Source organism: Lepidothrix coronata, unplaced genomic scaffold (assembly GCF_001604755.1).
Source record: "Lepidothrix coronata isolate B3197 unplaced genomic scaffold, Lepidothrix_coronata-1.0 Scaffold59, whole genome shotgun sequence".
NCBI lineage: Eukaryota > Metazoa > Chordata > Aves > Passeriformes > Pipridae > Lepidothrix > Lepidothrix coronata.
The window spans coordinates 1,299,889-1,316,341 of NW_016690239.1; the positions used below are offsets into that span (position 1 = coordinate 1,299,889).

General features: G+C 37.3%; 1 protein-coding gene and 1 long non-coding RNA gene across 2 annotated transcripts in view; one reads left to right on the plus strand and one right to left on the minus strand.

Moving 5' to 3' along the window:
- The window catches only part of LOC108498442 (macrophage mannose receptor 1-like), a 30,747-nt gene that overhangs the window by 6,546 nt on the left and 7,748 nt on the right, over window positions 1-16,453 (plus strand). Inside the window, exons 7-22 of the mRNA XM_017817160.1 lie at window positions 106-260; window positions 1,431-1,544; window positions 2,417-2,532; window positions 3,434-3,582; window positions 4,421-4,614; window positions 5,864-5,991; window positions 7,187-7,274; window positions 7,836-7,980; window positions 10,248-10,283; window positions 10,385-10,548; window positions 11,052-11,119; window positions 11,937-12,037; window positions 12,358-12,497; window positions 13,393-13,507; window positions 14,134-14,309; window positions 14,999-15,101. Of these exons, the coding sequence (XP_017672649.1) occupies window positions 106-260; window positions 1,431-1,544; window positions 2,417-2,532; window positions 3,434-3,582; window positions 4,421-4,614; window positions 5,864-5,991; window positions 7,187-7,274; window positions 7,836-7,980; window positions 10,248-10,283; window positions 10,385-10,548; window positions 11,052-11,119; window positions 11,937-12,037; window positions 12,358-12,497; window positions 13,393-13,507; window positions 14,134-14,309; window positions 14,999-15,101 (1,992 nt within the window). The remainder of the gene's footprint in view (window positions 1-105; window positions 261-1,430; window positions 1,545-2,416; window positions 2,533-3,433; window positions 3,583-4,420; window positions 4,615-5,863; window positions 5,992-7,186; window positions 7,275-7,835; window positions 7,981-10,247; window positions 10,284-10,384; window positions 10,549-11,051; window positions 11,120-11,936; window positions 12,038-12,357; window positions 12,498-13,392; window positions 13,508-14,133; window positions 14,310-14,998; window positions 15,102-16,453) is intronic.
- On the minus strand, window positions 4,619-15,600 carry LOC108498445. The gene is made up of 3 exons (XR_001875177.1): window positions 15,489-15,600; window positions 12,725-12,797; window positions 4,619-4,693 (listed from the first exon to the last, which is right to left on the minus strand). It is a non-coding gene; the product is annotated as an uncharacterized LOC108498445 (long non-coding RNA).

Here is a 16,453-nt window from a genome sequence, read left to right on the forward strand (position 1 = left end):
TCTTGTGTACCACATCCCAAATTTATCAGTCCCTGCTTGTTCAGCATATGAAAACATTCACTGCACAGTGGACAGTAAGCAAACCTATTTCTTGTCATGCTTCAGAGCCAACAGAAGAGCTATGGCTGGGTCTGAATGACCTGAAGACTCACTTCTATTTCGAGTGGAGTGACGGGACTCCTGTGACGTTCACCAAATGGCAACGCAGGCATCCCACCTACAGGAATGGTCTGGAGGACTGCGTTGTTATGAAGGGGCAGGTATATGCATGCACTCATTTTTTAGTAATGTAAGTTAATAACTATGTCAGCCTGAAATCACTTACATGATATGCTTACGCATGTATAATTCTTTATCTTAAATTTAAATAGTTTTCCTCCAAAATTTGGCATTAACCAGAAGAGAAGTCCAGAGATCAGGAGAGACCAGAAAGAGAGAGGCAGCACTTTCCTAGTGCTGTCTTCTGAAATTCCTTATCTGGTGAAAAGTTTGATCCAGAAATTTTATGTTATATTCTTCCCCTTGGTTGCAGCAAAGACAAAATTTAAAGCTCTGGGAGAGGAATGGGGATGAACTAGTTAATACCTTATGTGAGTACCTTATATGCTATTTGCATGCTTCATGTTCCAATCCAATAGACCATTATGTCCCTCAATGTCGCATCACTGAAGCATGGTATTGAGGCAGGGAGACCTGGCACTAGGGCATGTTTCTTCAGCTGTCACCTCCCTGTCAACTAATGTAAAATTCTATAGTATTTCTGACTGCTTGACTCAGAAGCTATTTTTTTGCTAAATATGGTTGCTTGATACATCTACATGCATGTGCATGCACACAAACAAGTGTAATGAATTTCGAAATAAACAAATTGAAAATGCTACTATGAAAGACATGCTATTATTGAAAGAACCATTATATCACAAAATAATGCTAATGCTTGCCAGGATTAGGCATCAATAGAATTGATCCTAAACCAGATTTCATGGAGAGAAAAAGCTCCTATTTCAATTTTATTTTTTACATAATCTATTATTTTAAAAGTCATCAGTCGTATTCAGAGTCTTTGACGGATAAAATAGATTTACTGCAACCCTACCAGATGTGCATAATTTCAGTTTAACTGATCTTTTTTCTAGAAGTGTAGTGAAATAATCCTACTTTAAAAGCAGATCCCTTAGCCCCAGATGAGATGGATCTTTACAAACCCTCTCATTAAAGAGTTAGGATAGGAAGAAATGCTGAGATTTAACAATGTTATTTATTTCCTTCTTTCACCTGAAAACAGCATTAAAAGGATTTTAAATCAATACTGACAGATGTGGGGTTTTTTTAATAACTCTCCAATCAGCCTTGTGAAGAAAGAGGAAAAACACTAGTTATATTTATGAATGCCCTGTTTTTACATTTGTTTCTTCTCCCTACTATTCTAGGATGGATACTGGGCAACTAATGTTTGTGATGAGCAACTTGGTTACATCTGTAAAAAGAAACCTTCATCACAATCCTTTGAAAAAGAGACAATTGAGGACCCAGGCTGCCAGAAAGTAAATGCTGTCTCATAAATAATAATGTTTGGAAAAATGTGCAGAAGTTAATTTACGGGTTCTTGTTTCTTTTGGATACTGTGTTTGTATCTTATAGAAAATCTACTCTTGAGGAAATCTAATTTTTTCCTCCTAGCCACTTACTAATATATGTATTTTTCATTTTTATTCTGAAAATTCTCAAGAAAGTCGAATTCATTTACATGTACATGAATACTGCCTTTCCCTCCATTTCCAGATAAGCCACCCTGTGATTCAGAAAACCATTGTATCTGTTTTGGTCAGCACAGTTCTCTCTAAGAGCAGGAAGAAATAGGAGTGTTTTACTGATATTCCTCCTTTCCACCCTCCCTACATACAAGCACTATCTGGATTCCTCGTGGCTCAGAAAATCTCACCCTTTGCACTTGGTGATGGCAGGGGCAGCTTTGGGAGGCTGTGCTCGTATGTGAATTCATTTCCATATTGCAATAATTTTGTATTTCATTATATCTTATCCTGCAGCTCTGGAAAGCTGGAGCTGCAGGTCACCCTGAATGAATCATGGGCTCCTCACAGACTCAGTTTGTGTAATCCTATCCTTACAGAACACTGCAAAGCAATAGCAAATATCACAGTCACAATTTTCTTTGAAAATTCTTGTACACGTAAAAGAGATGGAAACTAAGATGTTAATGTCACCCCTTAAACAAAAAAAAGCCTCCTGTAGGAGTGAACAGCACCAAAAATAGCTTTTATTTATTAACAGATTGGCCCAGTCTCATCTTGGTTTTAAGCTCAGCTGCATTGAATATTTATACACAGAAGAGTAGAACAACTTTTACACTGAAGTCTCTTTCCATTGCACATTAAAAGCCTTATGTTTGTCACAGGGTTGGAAAAGATATGGTTTTCACTGTTACTTGGTGGGTTCTGCACTTTTGACATTCTCAGAAGCAAATAAGACATGTGAACAGAGCAAAGCTTATCTAGCTACGGTGGAAAGCAGGTGGGAAAAGAATTTTTTTTAAAAAAATCAGTGCTTTTAATGGAGAAACTTGCAAAATGTGTCCATTTTTTTGAATCCTTTAAAGAGTCTTATCAGCACTTCTCAAAAAAATTTATAGTAGTAAGCCACATAAAGATTATCCATGCAGGAAAAAAACCCTAACCAAACACCTCCATGTTTTAGGGCTTTCTACTTTATTATAGCAGTTTCCATATTCGAGGGGGTACTTGAGTTAAAGAGTTTTCTGTTATCTTTCAATTAATAATTAAAGCAACTTCTGGTTTTGGGGGGGGAGGGTTTGGTTGTTTTGGGGATGGTTTTTTTGGTTTTAGTTTTTTCTGTTTTCTGTTTTTTTTCATCTACTTGTTGACTGGTTTTCTGGCATTATGAAAGGAAAGCTTTAAAAAAAATATTTTCCTAAACTACATTCTAAGCCAAATTCTGAACAAATGTGGGAAATCTTCCCCAGAACCTGCCTCCTCCTGCAGCCAGAATGTATAATCTCTAACCTACCCACATCTCAGCCAGGCTTTGCAGGCTTCGTGGCCTCTGAGGAACATGACTGCTGTCAGAGGTGATGGCTAGCAAAGCTAACAGCTTGGTCCTGTCTTGGTGGTCTGTTTGAGGCACCTCAAAGATTTGGCAAGACAATGAAAATAGTAGAATACAAGTAGAAGCCCATATAAGTAGTGATTTGTGACCTTTCAGACGCCTTTAGCTGAAAAGAGAAAGTTGTTCCTTATGAAATTCTTTCGACTGCAGTTTAAAGCCTACTGAGGTTTTGCCTGAACTTCACTGAGGAGCTGTTGCTTTGGGATCACATTAGCATAACTCTGTTTGTATTATTTAGATCAATATTGCAAGGTAACAGGCTGTGAATTAACCCTGTTTTCTGCTGCAGAAATGAGCAAACCTTTCTGGTTAGTCTGGTGGGGCTGAGGTCTGAAGAGTATTTCTGGGTTGGTCTCTCTGACACAGAAGAACAAGGGAGTTTCAGGTGGACCAATGGTGAAACTCCTCACTTCACACACTGGAACACAGCAATGCCAGGTAAATTCTGCATGGACTCAAACCCTGTGACAGGAGTGCAGCTGCAACTCACATGGGTTTCTACTTTCAATCCCCTGGAGTTAGAAATTAGAGTGGGCACTATGTTTTCTGCCTGTAGCTGTCAGTGGCTCACACCTGTGTTTGACATCAGTGCAACAAGCACTGTCACAGCTGTGTGTCAGGTGTTGGTGTAAGTCAAAGTTGTACAGAAACAGATTTTTAATAGGTTAGACTGAAGGCAATATTGTGCAGGAGTTAACAACGTCAATGGTCTCATTTTTTTCAAGGTTTTTCAACACCAATTAATAACAACTCATCAGATTTAGAAGAAATATTCTGGGCAGTTTTTTGACCCACGAGGTGCATATGGGATAAATGAGCAGCAGCCATCCAGCTGTTTTGCATTTCAGTGATACAGATTACCATCTATGTGGGAGCTCTGACCTTCATACCAGCTAATTATGCCTTAAAACAAACCTGTTGTACTTGGTATCAGTCTTCTTGAAATTGAATTACAAGGATAGTACTCCAAAGTAGTTGTCAGATCATCTATTACATATGTAAATATAATCAAGAGCCATTTGCCCTGTGATTTCCCTGCAGTGGCAAGATAAGGAAGATTTGTTTTCTAAAGCTACAAATCTCTGATTCTGGCAAAGCTATGTCCCTGAGATTCATTGGCCCATATCTGGCCTCTGGCAGGAGGTATAAGAATAGTTTTATATCCAGGACATTTTTTTAATCTGCATAATCTGCATCTTTGAATAAAAGCATAGGTCTCATTCCTTAGAAATCTTTTAAGGCTTGGTTTTACTCATTTTGTTTCCATATCACAAAGGAAAAGAGCAAGGGTGTGTTGCCATGGGAACTGCAGCTGGATTATGGGATGTTGTTAGCTGTGAGAAGACATCAAATTATCTTTGCAAACAGTGGGCAGTGGGAGTGCCACCTACTGCTCCTCCAGGACAGGTCCCTGTGGCCACCTGTGCCGAAGGTTGGGATGGATCCTCCCAGACAGACTCGTGCTTCAGAGTAAGTGTGTGTCTCCCTGCACTGCGAGCCTGAGCGTGGGTTACTGTGATGCTGGGGCACTTTTTGGGAATGATCTTCTCTTTGGTATTCGAGGACAGGAAAAAAAGAGAAAAAATCCATCAAATATAACAAAAGTCAACAGCAGAAAACGATGAACACAGAATGCTAGAAATATGCTTTCTTTTGTCTAAATGCCAGATGAGAACCTCACCTAACTTATTTGCTTCCAGGAGTTTCAAACTTCAGCAAAAACATAGTATTGCATCTCAAGAACTGGCAGTGTCACTTGCAAAAGATAATGTTTCTAAGAAAAAACATGCCCCTCTGCCAACCTTTTCTCACACAGCATGCAATACTCTTAGAAACTTTTAGATCCAGGTTTAGTTGGTGACTCTTCAGCAAATAAAACTTTTGAGCATTCTCTCGATTTAACTTAAATGCCTTTACAAAGAAAAAAAATACAGAGAAAGAAAAGGCAAAATAGATCAAAGAAAAGTAAATACGCAGCATTGCTCTTCCAGTTCTTTATATAAGTATCTTCTTACTTTCTTGAGACTTTCTGCCTGTTGGGAGGCCAGAGTTGATTTTAGTTCTGTATTTACAAGGGTCTCAGATTCTGTGTCACGCCTAATTATCATTGTATTGGTTCCACCAGTTACCAAATTGTTGATTATCCTTACAATAAAATGTCAAGCATTTTGTTCCCTAAGTATGTCCTTAGTTCAAGAATGCATGCACTTCATAGCAAAAAGTGCAGCTATTTGTGTGCTTGCACCACCATGCAAAAACCTCTCCCCCAGCCACGGCCCACATTCTCCCAAATACCTTTCTCCATCCATACTATCTTTTCCATTCCAAATTATTGCCTTTCCCTTCACCTTCAATTTCTCAAAAATCTCCTGCTTTCTACTGTGAAGTGTCATGGCTAAAGCTTTTCTATCTTTCTTTGAACCTTTCAGTGGTCAAAGTTCCAGTTAGACTATAGATTATTTTTTTCTCCTCTGTACATTCTGATAGCTTTTGTTCTCCTCAGATGCCTATACTACTCTTGGCTTATTTTAAAATAGATGATGCTAAGAAAAAAATACTTACACTTTACATTTCTAATGTTTAATATTAAAGGTTTTGGCAGATGTTATGTTGTCTCACTCAAGAATAAAGGGGTGCTAAAGTGACACTGATTTTAATTACACGTATTTTATATCCTTTGCACATTTAGAAATTTATTTTTATCTTTTGTTCTCAACAGTTTTTTGTGAGAGAGGGAAACCAAAAGAAGTCTTGGTTTGAGGCTGAAGAATTCTGTAGAGAAATAGGTGGAAATCTAGTTACAATCAATACAAGAGAAGATCAAGTTTTATTATGGCAATTAGCATCGTGAGTACTTGCATAACAGCTCTTTTTCATGTTCCTGCTATGTTAAATACAAAATTCCTTAAAATATATCTGGAGCCGAGCAAGAGGCTGAGCAAAGCAAAGAGGCTTTGATATTTTAGAAATTTTCATCACAGGTTTTTATCAAGGCTGTTGTCCAGATCTGATCAACTTTTAACAAGTTAGTCCCTCTGCCAAAAGGGAGAAAATAAAATGTTCAGCTCTGTGATATTTTGCAACTGGCTGTAATTCATACTTTAACCAACTCATTCAAAAAAACCCCTTCGCTACTCTGTAATGTAAACCAAAATGCAAGGACTTAATGTGAAATTCTTCTGACTATAAACTGAAGACTCCTGAAATCAGTGATTAATTTTAATTAATTTTTATAGCACTGTAGATGCCATGTCTTGCTCATGATAAGCTATGACATTATTTCCCCCCAAATTAGATTACTATTATGATTGTATTCCATAATACCAAGACATCTCAATGACATCTAATATACAACTAGTTAACCAAAAGTGTTTAATATAGTGATGAATCTAGGTTTACTTTCTCAAATAGATTAAAACTGTCATATTGAGAAGTTTTTGTGATCTCACCTTTCTTCATTTTAATATATTTCAGTATTGTGAGAAGTTGAATGTGGTTTTGTCTGTTAAGTCTCTTTGCTTTAGAGTATGAAATCTTTGTAGAGGGAAACCTTCATGTTATGCAGTGAATGAAATAGGTCTCTATTTTATTTGGTTCATAGGTATGACAAGATAAATAGCATGAACTCTTAAATAAACTACTTAGAAATTGCCAAGAAGAAAATCAAAGCAGTTGAAAAGCATTTTCCACTATTTTTTATTACTTAAATTGTATTATAACTCTACTGATGTTTTACTTTTGCTAAAGCTTCTGTCTTTGAACTCATACTACAGCCAAGAGCTTCGTTGCAGCCACAGGCACAGGAGCCTGAGCTGACTCTGTGTCACATCACTTGTCCTTTACCTAATATTCAAAGATGGTAAGACTTGTCCCAGTACAGAGTAGTATAAAACTCCCTGACAGAGTGCAGGGGATGAGCCTGGCTATGGGCCACAGCTTCCAGTTCAGGTGTGATAGAAAGCAGCATGTCTATGCTTTCCAGCATTTATGTCATGGCCTCTCTTTCTACACTCATTAATCTATATTGTATGAATTATTTTAGGGACAAAGGACTGAACACTCAGGCTTTCTGGATTGGTTTGTTTCTCTTAAATCCTGATGAAGGATTTGCTTGGATTGATGGTTCCCCTGTGAGTATTTATTTGCTGTATATTAATCGACTTATATAAAGATCTTCATCTTTTTATACCATCTTTTACAATCTCTTTAAATCTTCATCAGGTGCATGGCAACCCTTAATTCAGCAGCCAAATAGTTCCAATGCACTGTCGTAACACTCTAATGGAAGTACAAAATTGCTCTGTTTCATTCCCGGTACCATGTTATATCTTCAACAGTCCATGCTCTTAGACCTTCACAGCATCCCAAAACAGACAGTGCTGTATAGCAATACAGGAGGTCAGGTTGCCAATATTCACAAAGTGAGATAAACATGACTCCCTCCACCCATAAGTTTTTCTTTCATCAGCTTTTCTGTACTATGTGATCTTTGCACCTTCTTCAGGGAATGATTGGGAAACTCAGTTGATTAGCATGACTTTCACAGCCCTCTCAGACCTATTTGAACTCCTGTTGATCCCATAAACAAGGCATTTGAGATGATAAGATACTGAAATTGTGTTATACTGGCAATCTCAATTACTTCTACTCAGCTCAAATCACATGGTAATTGATATGTATTTCCAACACAGGTAATTTATGAGAACTGGGATGAAGATGAACCCAACAACCGTGAAGAACTTGAACATTGTGTTATGTTTAATAGATCACCCAAAATGCGCTGGAACGACTTGCGCTGTGAACATTTGCTTAATTGGATTTGTGAAACAAAAAAAGGTATATTACTTCCTCATTTAACTGGAGCAATAAACCCAAGTTTCAAAAGCAAATTTTATGGATTCAAACAAATTGAAAGGAAGAAAAATACTGGGAATTGTTCATTTTAAAACCAGTTATAGTGAAGGCAACACATAAAACAAGAGAAATGTATTGAGATATTTCAATTGTACTCAGATGCAGGGAGTTAAAGGTGTCCCTATTACTTTATCTCTGGCTTTATCTCCTTCTGTCATGGACTGAATAAATTTGCAAAGCAAAGGTACTTCTCTCCTTTTATCTCCTCTCTATATTTTTATCTGCTTCAGGCATATCCAGGATAGCCAAAGATGCAGGACACTAGAGTTCTCTGTACAACAGAGACAAAAGCTTTGCTTCCCACTGTGAGACAAATAATGGGAACTAAAGAGAGTGATCAGTTGCTATAGGAACTGGAAACTCCGAAAAGCTGATCAAAAACAGAGTCTGGTGCAACCCCGATGGACTCCTGCATCCACTATCTTTGCCTGGAAAGCAAGGCCCCAACACCAAGACTCCCAAAACTGGCACCAGGGTCATAAAACGGACCTGGCTGATGTGTGTTGGGGTACCTGTCAGTGGAAAATGGGGTCTGCATGGGCTGAAGACCACAAGTGACAACTGATAATGAAAGAACTTGTTTTGTTTACTCACTCCTATTTCTGCATCCCGTTTGTAAACTGAGTATTTGTGTGCATCTCTATGGAGAAGGAGATTCTTACAAGCTTCTTGAAATGAAAAGAAAATTGGATGCACACAGGGAACTAGTAGGAGGCACAGTAGGGAGGGGAAGGGATAAGCAGTTATATAAAAAACACTGAGTATGTCTAATACTTGATGACTGCCAACAAACCATTACCCTCAAAGGGTGAATAAGGCACCATGGTAACATTGAAAAATTGCTTAATCAAGAAGGAAGAATCACTGTTCCTTTGTGGGTAGATTAGTCACACAAATGTACCATCCAAACACTGATTTCTGCACACCAGCTTGAAGCAGCACATCCTGTGCAGCCTTGTCTGGTGTGCTGAACTTGCTGCTTTATACAGATGTGGTTCTCTGTTCTTGGTGAGATTACTTACAAGTACTTCAGAAAACATGACACAAAAACTCTGATCAATTTATCTTGATCCTAGATGACCTTTCAAAAGCAAGAAAAATTAAAGAAATTGATCTTGTTATTGTAAGTCTAGATTACATGATGATTAACATGAGAGAAGACAGGCTCAGCTGTTAATCCCTCATATTCACTTAAGACACATATTTACATGAGATACTTCATTTTTCAGAAAACCAATGAATGTTGTAGCTATGTTAGGATTAAACAATAAAATCAAAATGACAAGAAGTCTGTAAAGTAATAATTAAGAAATTTAAATAATTTTAGCTTTGTTCTTCATTAATTACTTAAGAATAAAATGTTTGAAAGACTCCAAAAGAATTTTACTCGATTTTTCATTTTTTTACCCCACTTATTTCTCATCAAAATGTTCCTGTCATTTCTATACTAATGTGTTCCTGTCATTTCTATACCACAGAAGAAATGGAGAAATCTAGGAGAATTAGTAGTCCAGAAGTACAAAATAACAGGCATCCAAATGAAAGCAGAGCTACTTTTGAGAGCCTATAGCTGGCTCTGGAACAGTAACAGCTTAATTGCTTCCTCCTGGTCCATTCTGTAATTAGAAACTTGGGTTTCATATCTATAGGTTCTACAGAACTCTTAAAAACAGACATCAGGAAAGGAGGAATGCATTGAGACACTGGAAATTATGTGTAGTGTTAACGATATACAAGAACTAAGCTTTCAGTACTTGTGAATAGTTTACTATGATGTAGATAAGCTTTAGAAATTACTATATTGGCTGGATTATGTGTTTTGGCTCTAGTCCCAAGAATATAAAAAAAGTTAATCGTAGCATGTCAAGAAAAATGCTAAAATACTTTTTCATCGTAAAGTCAGTTTACCAAGAGTTTACTGTGCATTCTGCATTGTTTAAGTCAGTGCTTTTGGTGATACATATATATACTGCAAAATACATGTTTTTCACTAGATAAATGTTTCTAAATTATACACATAATTTAATATGGTGATATGTGCTCTAAATTCTTGAAAATGCATTAGCATAATTCGTTGTTTGTTGAAATTTCTTTCCCTCTATTATACAAAGCATGTTAAACTACATAAAGCAAACCCCTCTGCTTTTTTGTATTTGGAATGTTGCTCATGATGATCTTTTATTTTACAGGTACACTACTAAAACCTGTACCAGACTACAAACTTGGTAGGATCTTTTCCTCTTTCAAAAAGTTGATTATGGTATAGTTTTCAGACTTTGTACAGACCAGATTATGAATGTATTATATATGATTCTTTATCTTTCAGAATATCAATCCACTAGTGATGGATGGATTATATATGAAGATAAGCAGTACTATTTCAGCAGAGAACATGTCCACATGGAAGAAGCACGGAGAATTTGTCAGAAGAACTTTGCAGATCTTGTTGTCATTGACAATGAAAGCAAAAGACAATTTCTATGGAAATACGTAAGCACTGAGCCTATTAATTAAAATTGAATTTTGAAGCAGAGCAGATAATAAACGGAACAGCCTAACTATTTGGCAAGGCTGCAGTCCTGAGCTATTGTCCCACATTGTTTATTTACAGAACAATAGATTTGCTCAGGACCTGCAAAGAAATTACTACTGTTTTTAATAGGTAGAGAAAAATGGCATGCAAACATTAAAGGTGTAGCAAAGGATAGTTCATGCCTAGGTTGCTTATCTCTTCTAATATATGTAGTATTCAGCACAGTGATTATTGCTTTCTTGTCCAGTGAGTTCCTTACTCTAGGATGTTCCACATATCCCTGTTGCCTGCTTGAAATCTGGGTCTAAACCTACATTATTTTTACCTGAGGCTCAAATCATGCAGGAAAAAAAAAAAGGAAATAGGAAAAAATAATCACAGGCATGGTTAATTGGCTTCCAGGTTTTTGCTTGATGTTGAGGAAGAGTTAGTGCTTAACTTTTAATTATTTTTGTTTTAGAGTTACACAAAACACAAATGGGAATCATATTTCATTGGCTTAGTTGTCAGCTTTGATAAGAGATTCAGGTGAGTAAAGGAAAACTGGTAATGGACAACAAATGATGGTAATTTCATCTTGCTTTCAGGGAGCATTTGTGTGTGCTTTTGTTTTACAATATAGTAACTCTTGTGCAACTGACCTCTGGATTGTTTTCACAAGATGTCTTACATCAGAAGTGTAACACTCTTCTATATTTAAGCAATGTCTTTTTTTTCCAAATTTGGGAGAGCAAACCCAATGAAAGTTCAGGCTGAGACTCATTTTACTTAATGTCTTAAGTTCTTTCTTAATGAAAGAACTGAGTTAAACACCCAAGCAAATCTGCATAGTTAGTGAGAAGAGGCAGCTCGTTTTAGGATGTTATTCACCTGATTCATTTTAGACATCGACCTAAGGATGAGATTTACTCTGACCAGATCTCCAATGTCTGAGAAAGCCTAAGAAGTTTTGATAAAAAGTATATAGAAATGTTTAATCAGATTAATCTCAGTAGTTCAAGTTATGTGTGCTGGAAGCAAGAAGCGTAAGCAACATCTCATCCAATAGGCTTTCTGAAATTTCTGGTAGAGAACCTCTTTTAACAATCTGTTTGTAGAAGACTTTCAGGAGGACACCTTTCTGGGATGCAAAGGAAGTCCATGGACTGCTGATGGGCCTTGAATGTGATAGTACTAGACAGATGAGAAGCAGCAGTAATGCTGGGGCTATGTCCTCTCTGGGATATGTAGAGCCTTCACCCACTGGTCACTGCTGATACCTTGCTTAGCCCTCTGTCTAAGCAGACCTTGTGACTGACTGCTGGAGATGTCTGTCTGGCAGCCACTGTCCCCTTGTTTCTTCCAGATGGCTGGATGAGACCCCCGTGAACTATGTTGCCTGGGCTCCAAACGAACCCAATTTTGTAAATAATGATGAAAACTGTGTAATAATGTCACAAGATTTTGGTGAGTAAAATGGCAACAAGAAATATTTGGGTAAAAATTTAGCATCAAAATCTGAAATGTTTGGTATATATTTAAATTTGAGGCTACCCCAAAAAGAGGTAGTTCAAAATACTGACACTTTTTCATAACAAACATGCCGAGGTTTGAAACTGTGCCATCACTATTAGGAGACAAACATATGGCAGAGGAAGGAGGAGTGTATTTGGGTCAATGTGTTTCATCTGTGCTTAATGAATGCTGTCTCAGGTAGTGTTGTAGTGGTGGTAGCAGAGTTTCTCTGTAATCTGTACAATAATTATCTGTATTCCATTTCTTTACAGGCTTTTGGAAAGATATAAGCTGTGCTGTGAAAAATGCCTTTATCTGTGAAAGGCATAATTCAACTTACTCAGGATTTGCTCCTACTGTACTTTCACCTCTTGGAGGATGCCCTGAAATTTGGCTTTTGTTTAACAATAAGGTGCAGTAATATTTAGCAGATTTTCTATAGATGAAGAAACCAACTATCCCTTTTATCTCACCATATAAATTCTGTCTTCATATACCAATTTATTAAGAGGCATCTAGTTAGCAGTGTAGTAAATTTCCAGGTTGGCAAATTTGTAACTAAATCTCAAAAAAAAAGATGATTTGAATGTTTGAAGTTACAATTTTTGTAGATGTCCATATGCCTTTGGCCATACTTACTTTTCCAGTCTTTGGAATTTTCTGGTTATTTCAGCACACTTATTGCATGGAAATCTTGTTTCATTATCCTTACCTGTAAGTGTAAGACCCTTTTTCTGAGTAACACTGAGATGAAAATACGAAAGGTCACGCTTTTCCATATGCAACTGGCTACCACAGAACTCATCTTAAGCTGAGTAACAAACATCAATAAATGTCAAATCAAATAGAGAAAACAAGCAAGCATTGCTTTCTGCTAAGTTAAGCAAAAAACCTGAACATATGAACTTAAAAAAACCCCAACAAACAAACAACAAATGAAAACCACACATCAATCCCACAATGCAATCAATAGGAAAAGCTTTTTACGCAGTCAAAGGGCTTAAAAAGGGAGGAGCCCTCACCTTTCAGTAATGTCCCTGAAATTACTTGTGCACTCGGGACACCTACTTAATTCCTCAAAAGCTTTTGTAGGTTTTCTGCTCTTCCCCAGTACAAACCCCACAGGTGTGTAAGTACTGTGCACACATTGCTGTGATTAGCTGTGTCATCTTCTTACTGGCCAACAGGATTCATGTTTAGCAAATCCCTTATCTGCTGCTCTTTGCATGTAGGGACTAGCACTGAATTGATCCAAATCAAGGTTTTTGATGCCTGAAATTCTTTCTAATCCTTTACTCTCTCTGCAGTGTTATAAAATATTTGGATCCAGAGAAGAAGAGAGACTAACTTGGCACTCAGCAAGAAGAATTTGTATAGAATTAGGGGGAAATTTAGCCTCCATACACAATGATCAAGTGCAAGGTATGACACCTGAGCCTTACAGCACTATGTTTGAAGCCAGCACATTTTACAATCTAATGATGAGGCTGAAATGTCCTCCAGATCTAGACAGTATAACCTATAAAGGAAGACCCAGAACTGCTCGATCCAGAGAGAAGACTGGAGTGAGATACAAAAGCATCATGCAGCAGGAAAAGAATAATCTGTTCCCCATGGACTTGGAAGATGGGATAAATTGTAATAGTTTACAGCCAGGAAATGCTCACAGATATTCAAGTTAGACAGTAAACAAACATCCATCAGAAATTACTTATGTGCAGTTGATGCTACATTGTGGAAGACTGAATAATCCTTTCAAGTCCCTCATAGCCCCCATTTCTATAATACTTCCAGGAAGCCTAAATAATTTTTATCAAAAAAATGTTTCTTTTCTTCCTCTGAAATCAAACTGCTTCAGTTCAACTACCCATTGTTATTTTTATCTTTTACCATTAGCTCATAGTCTAACAATACTGAACTTGTTATTTCCAATATTTTTAAAAGATGATTGGTTGTTTTATTTGTACTTTCATTTACATGGAATTTGAAGAAAGGACACTCCTTAGCTACTTTTTATTTTATTTTTTTTAATCTATTTTTTTTATTAGCCTTCCTCACCTTCCAGCTAAAGGATATTGCCAGTGGAACATGGATTGGACTGAATGACATTATCTCTGAGGGTACATATCTTTGGACAGATGGAAGCATATTTGACTATTCTAAGTGGGCACGAGGATTCCCATTTAGAGATGAATATGTAATGGCTGACAGGAAGTATATAGAGGTAAACAGAAAAAATAATACAAGTAAACAGAAAAAAATCAGAAAATGTGCAGCTTAGATAACATACTCAAGATCCAAGTAACCAGCCTGACTTCTATTTCAGTTAAGATCTTACTTTCAATAGCTTAAAGCAGAAGGCAACTGAATATTTTGAAGACCAAATTTTTAAAGCTGTACTCAGAGATTAACAGGCACGTTTAGAGTCCGCGCTTATTGTCATTCCTTTCTGGAAGTCTAGAACTGCAGAAAACGAATGCTGCATTATATTTACTGCTAGAATTAATTATATTTATTAGTATTATTATATTTACTGAAAACATTCCATATTAATAGCTGTGATTTTTACTCTGGTTTACTGTTTTACCTTGTATGGCATGAGTCCAAATGAAACTCCAACAAATTCAGTACAGAGTAACATAAACTACATAGTAAGAATAACGTCAATACACTCCCAGGAATTTTAATAAACTGACAAAAGTTCTTGCATTAGTCTACCAATGAAAGTACATTTGCTTAAGATATATAATATAATACATTTAATTTCCAAGAAGCAATAAATGAAAATAAGAGCCAGAAAATTAGAAAAGAAAGCTATTACATTTTTCCCCTCACATCTATTTCTATTATTTTTCTGGGCATTTTGCACTTTATCAGCAACAATTTGGGGTTTTGTTTGGTTTTTTTTCCTAGACTGACTGTATTGCAATGACGAAAGGATCTGTAGATAAAGAAGGATTTTGGGAAAATACTAACTGCAAGCATAAAAAAAGCTATATTTGCCAGATGGACAGCAGTAAGTTTTAATTTTCGGGGGTATTTTTTGTTGCAAGACATTTACTGAACAATTTGAGCATTTAAGTCCTCAGTTGCAACTGCACGGCTGTGAGTGTAGCAGGCGGGGTGAGAGAAGCAGGGCTACTTCCCCAGCTAAGGAATTCCAGTCACGAAAGTCACTCACTTCGGAATAAGGACTATAGAAAAGTTTTTGCTTTTCGACCTCTACCCTATCAGCACACCTATCAACACTCAGAGAGGCTGACTTTGCCTACCCTGTAGATATCCACACTTAAATCAGTTGCCTGCATGTAGCAAGCAGATACTTTGAAGGAAGGATTCACCTGCCTCATCATGAGAAAGATGCCCAAACCAGCTTCCTAGAAGAGCTGTGCCTTCAAAGTACCTGTTCTCTATTGACAGAAAGGTTTAGCCATCTGTGCTTTACCCAGCTGTCACAGATATAGGCGTCTGAATCCAATTATTTTGCAAGTACAGTACAGAAAGACAAATCCAACAGTGACCTCCAACTGAGGGGTTAAGTGAGGCCAGTTAAGCTGGTTAGTTTGCTTGTCGGTCCCTAGCAACGCCTTCATGTCATAAGAACAGCAATACTCAGAAGGGCAAAAGTTCTAATTTTCTTCGTGTAGCCTCAGGGTGGGAGACATATCCGGAGCACAGCTACACTGCAGAGTTTGCAGGAATAAAACCAGGGAACTGCTGAGCAACAAGTAAAAATACAGGAAGAAGCCACAGCTGGGCCAGATGTTTCATGGTCTCTGTCCCATGCAAGTGCAGAAAGATGCACAAGGATGACACTAGCAAAAACAATTGCCAGGGCATCCTCAGCAGTAGCTGAACACAAAGACACTTTTTGTCCCTTTTTCTGTTCCCATCACTGGCTCTAGGGCCTTTGCCTTCTGCTTCCGCATATATAATTTAAGGCACAACTGCAATTTCCTTTTTCACTTCATCCTACATGTAGCAGTTGGGTCACAAATTTTGCTTAGAATGAAATTCACCCCTATTTTGAGACTGAAGTGATGTGGAGACCCTGTCCTGTACTTGTGCCTGGGAGGAACTTCACCTGCACTGAGGGTGGGGGACATAGAGAACTCTGGGCAGAGGATCTTGGTGGGACCAGTATTCACATAATTTCATCTGGTCAGTGTATGTCTATAGATACACACAGCTCATTTTCTGCCTCCCCCTAATTCCTGAATACACTATTTACACTATAGTTTAAAATAATTCCAAATTACCATTAAAGTAAGTCTCCTGGGTTTTAAATAAGAAACGCTTTTACTTGATGCATTATATTCATATGTTACTCAAAAGTGATGCTGCTATCTGACAGCTAGTAATTTTCCC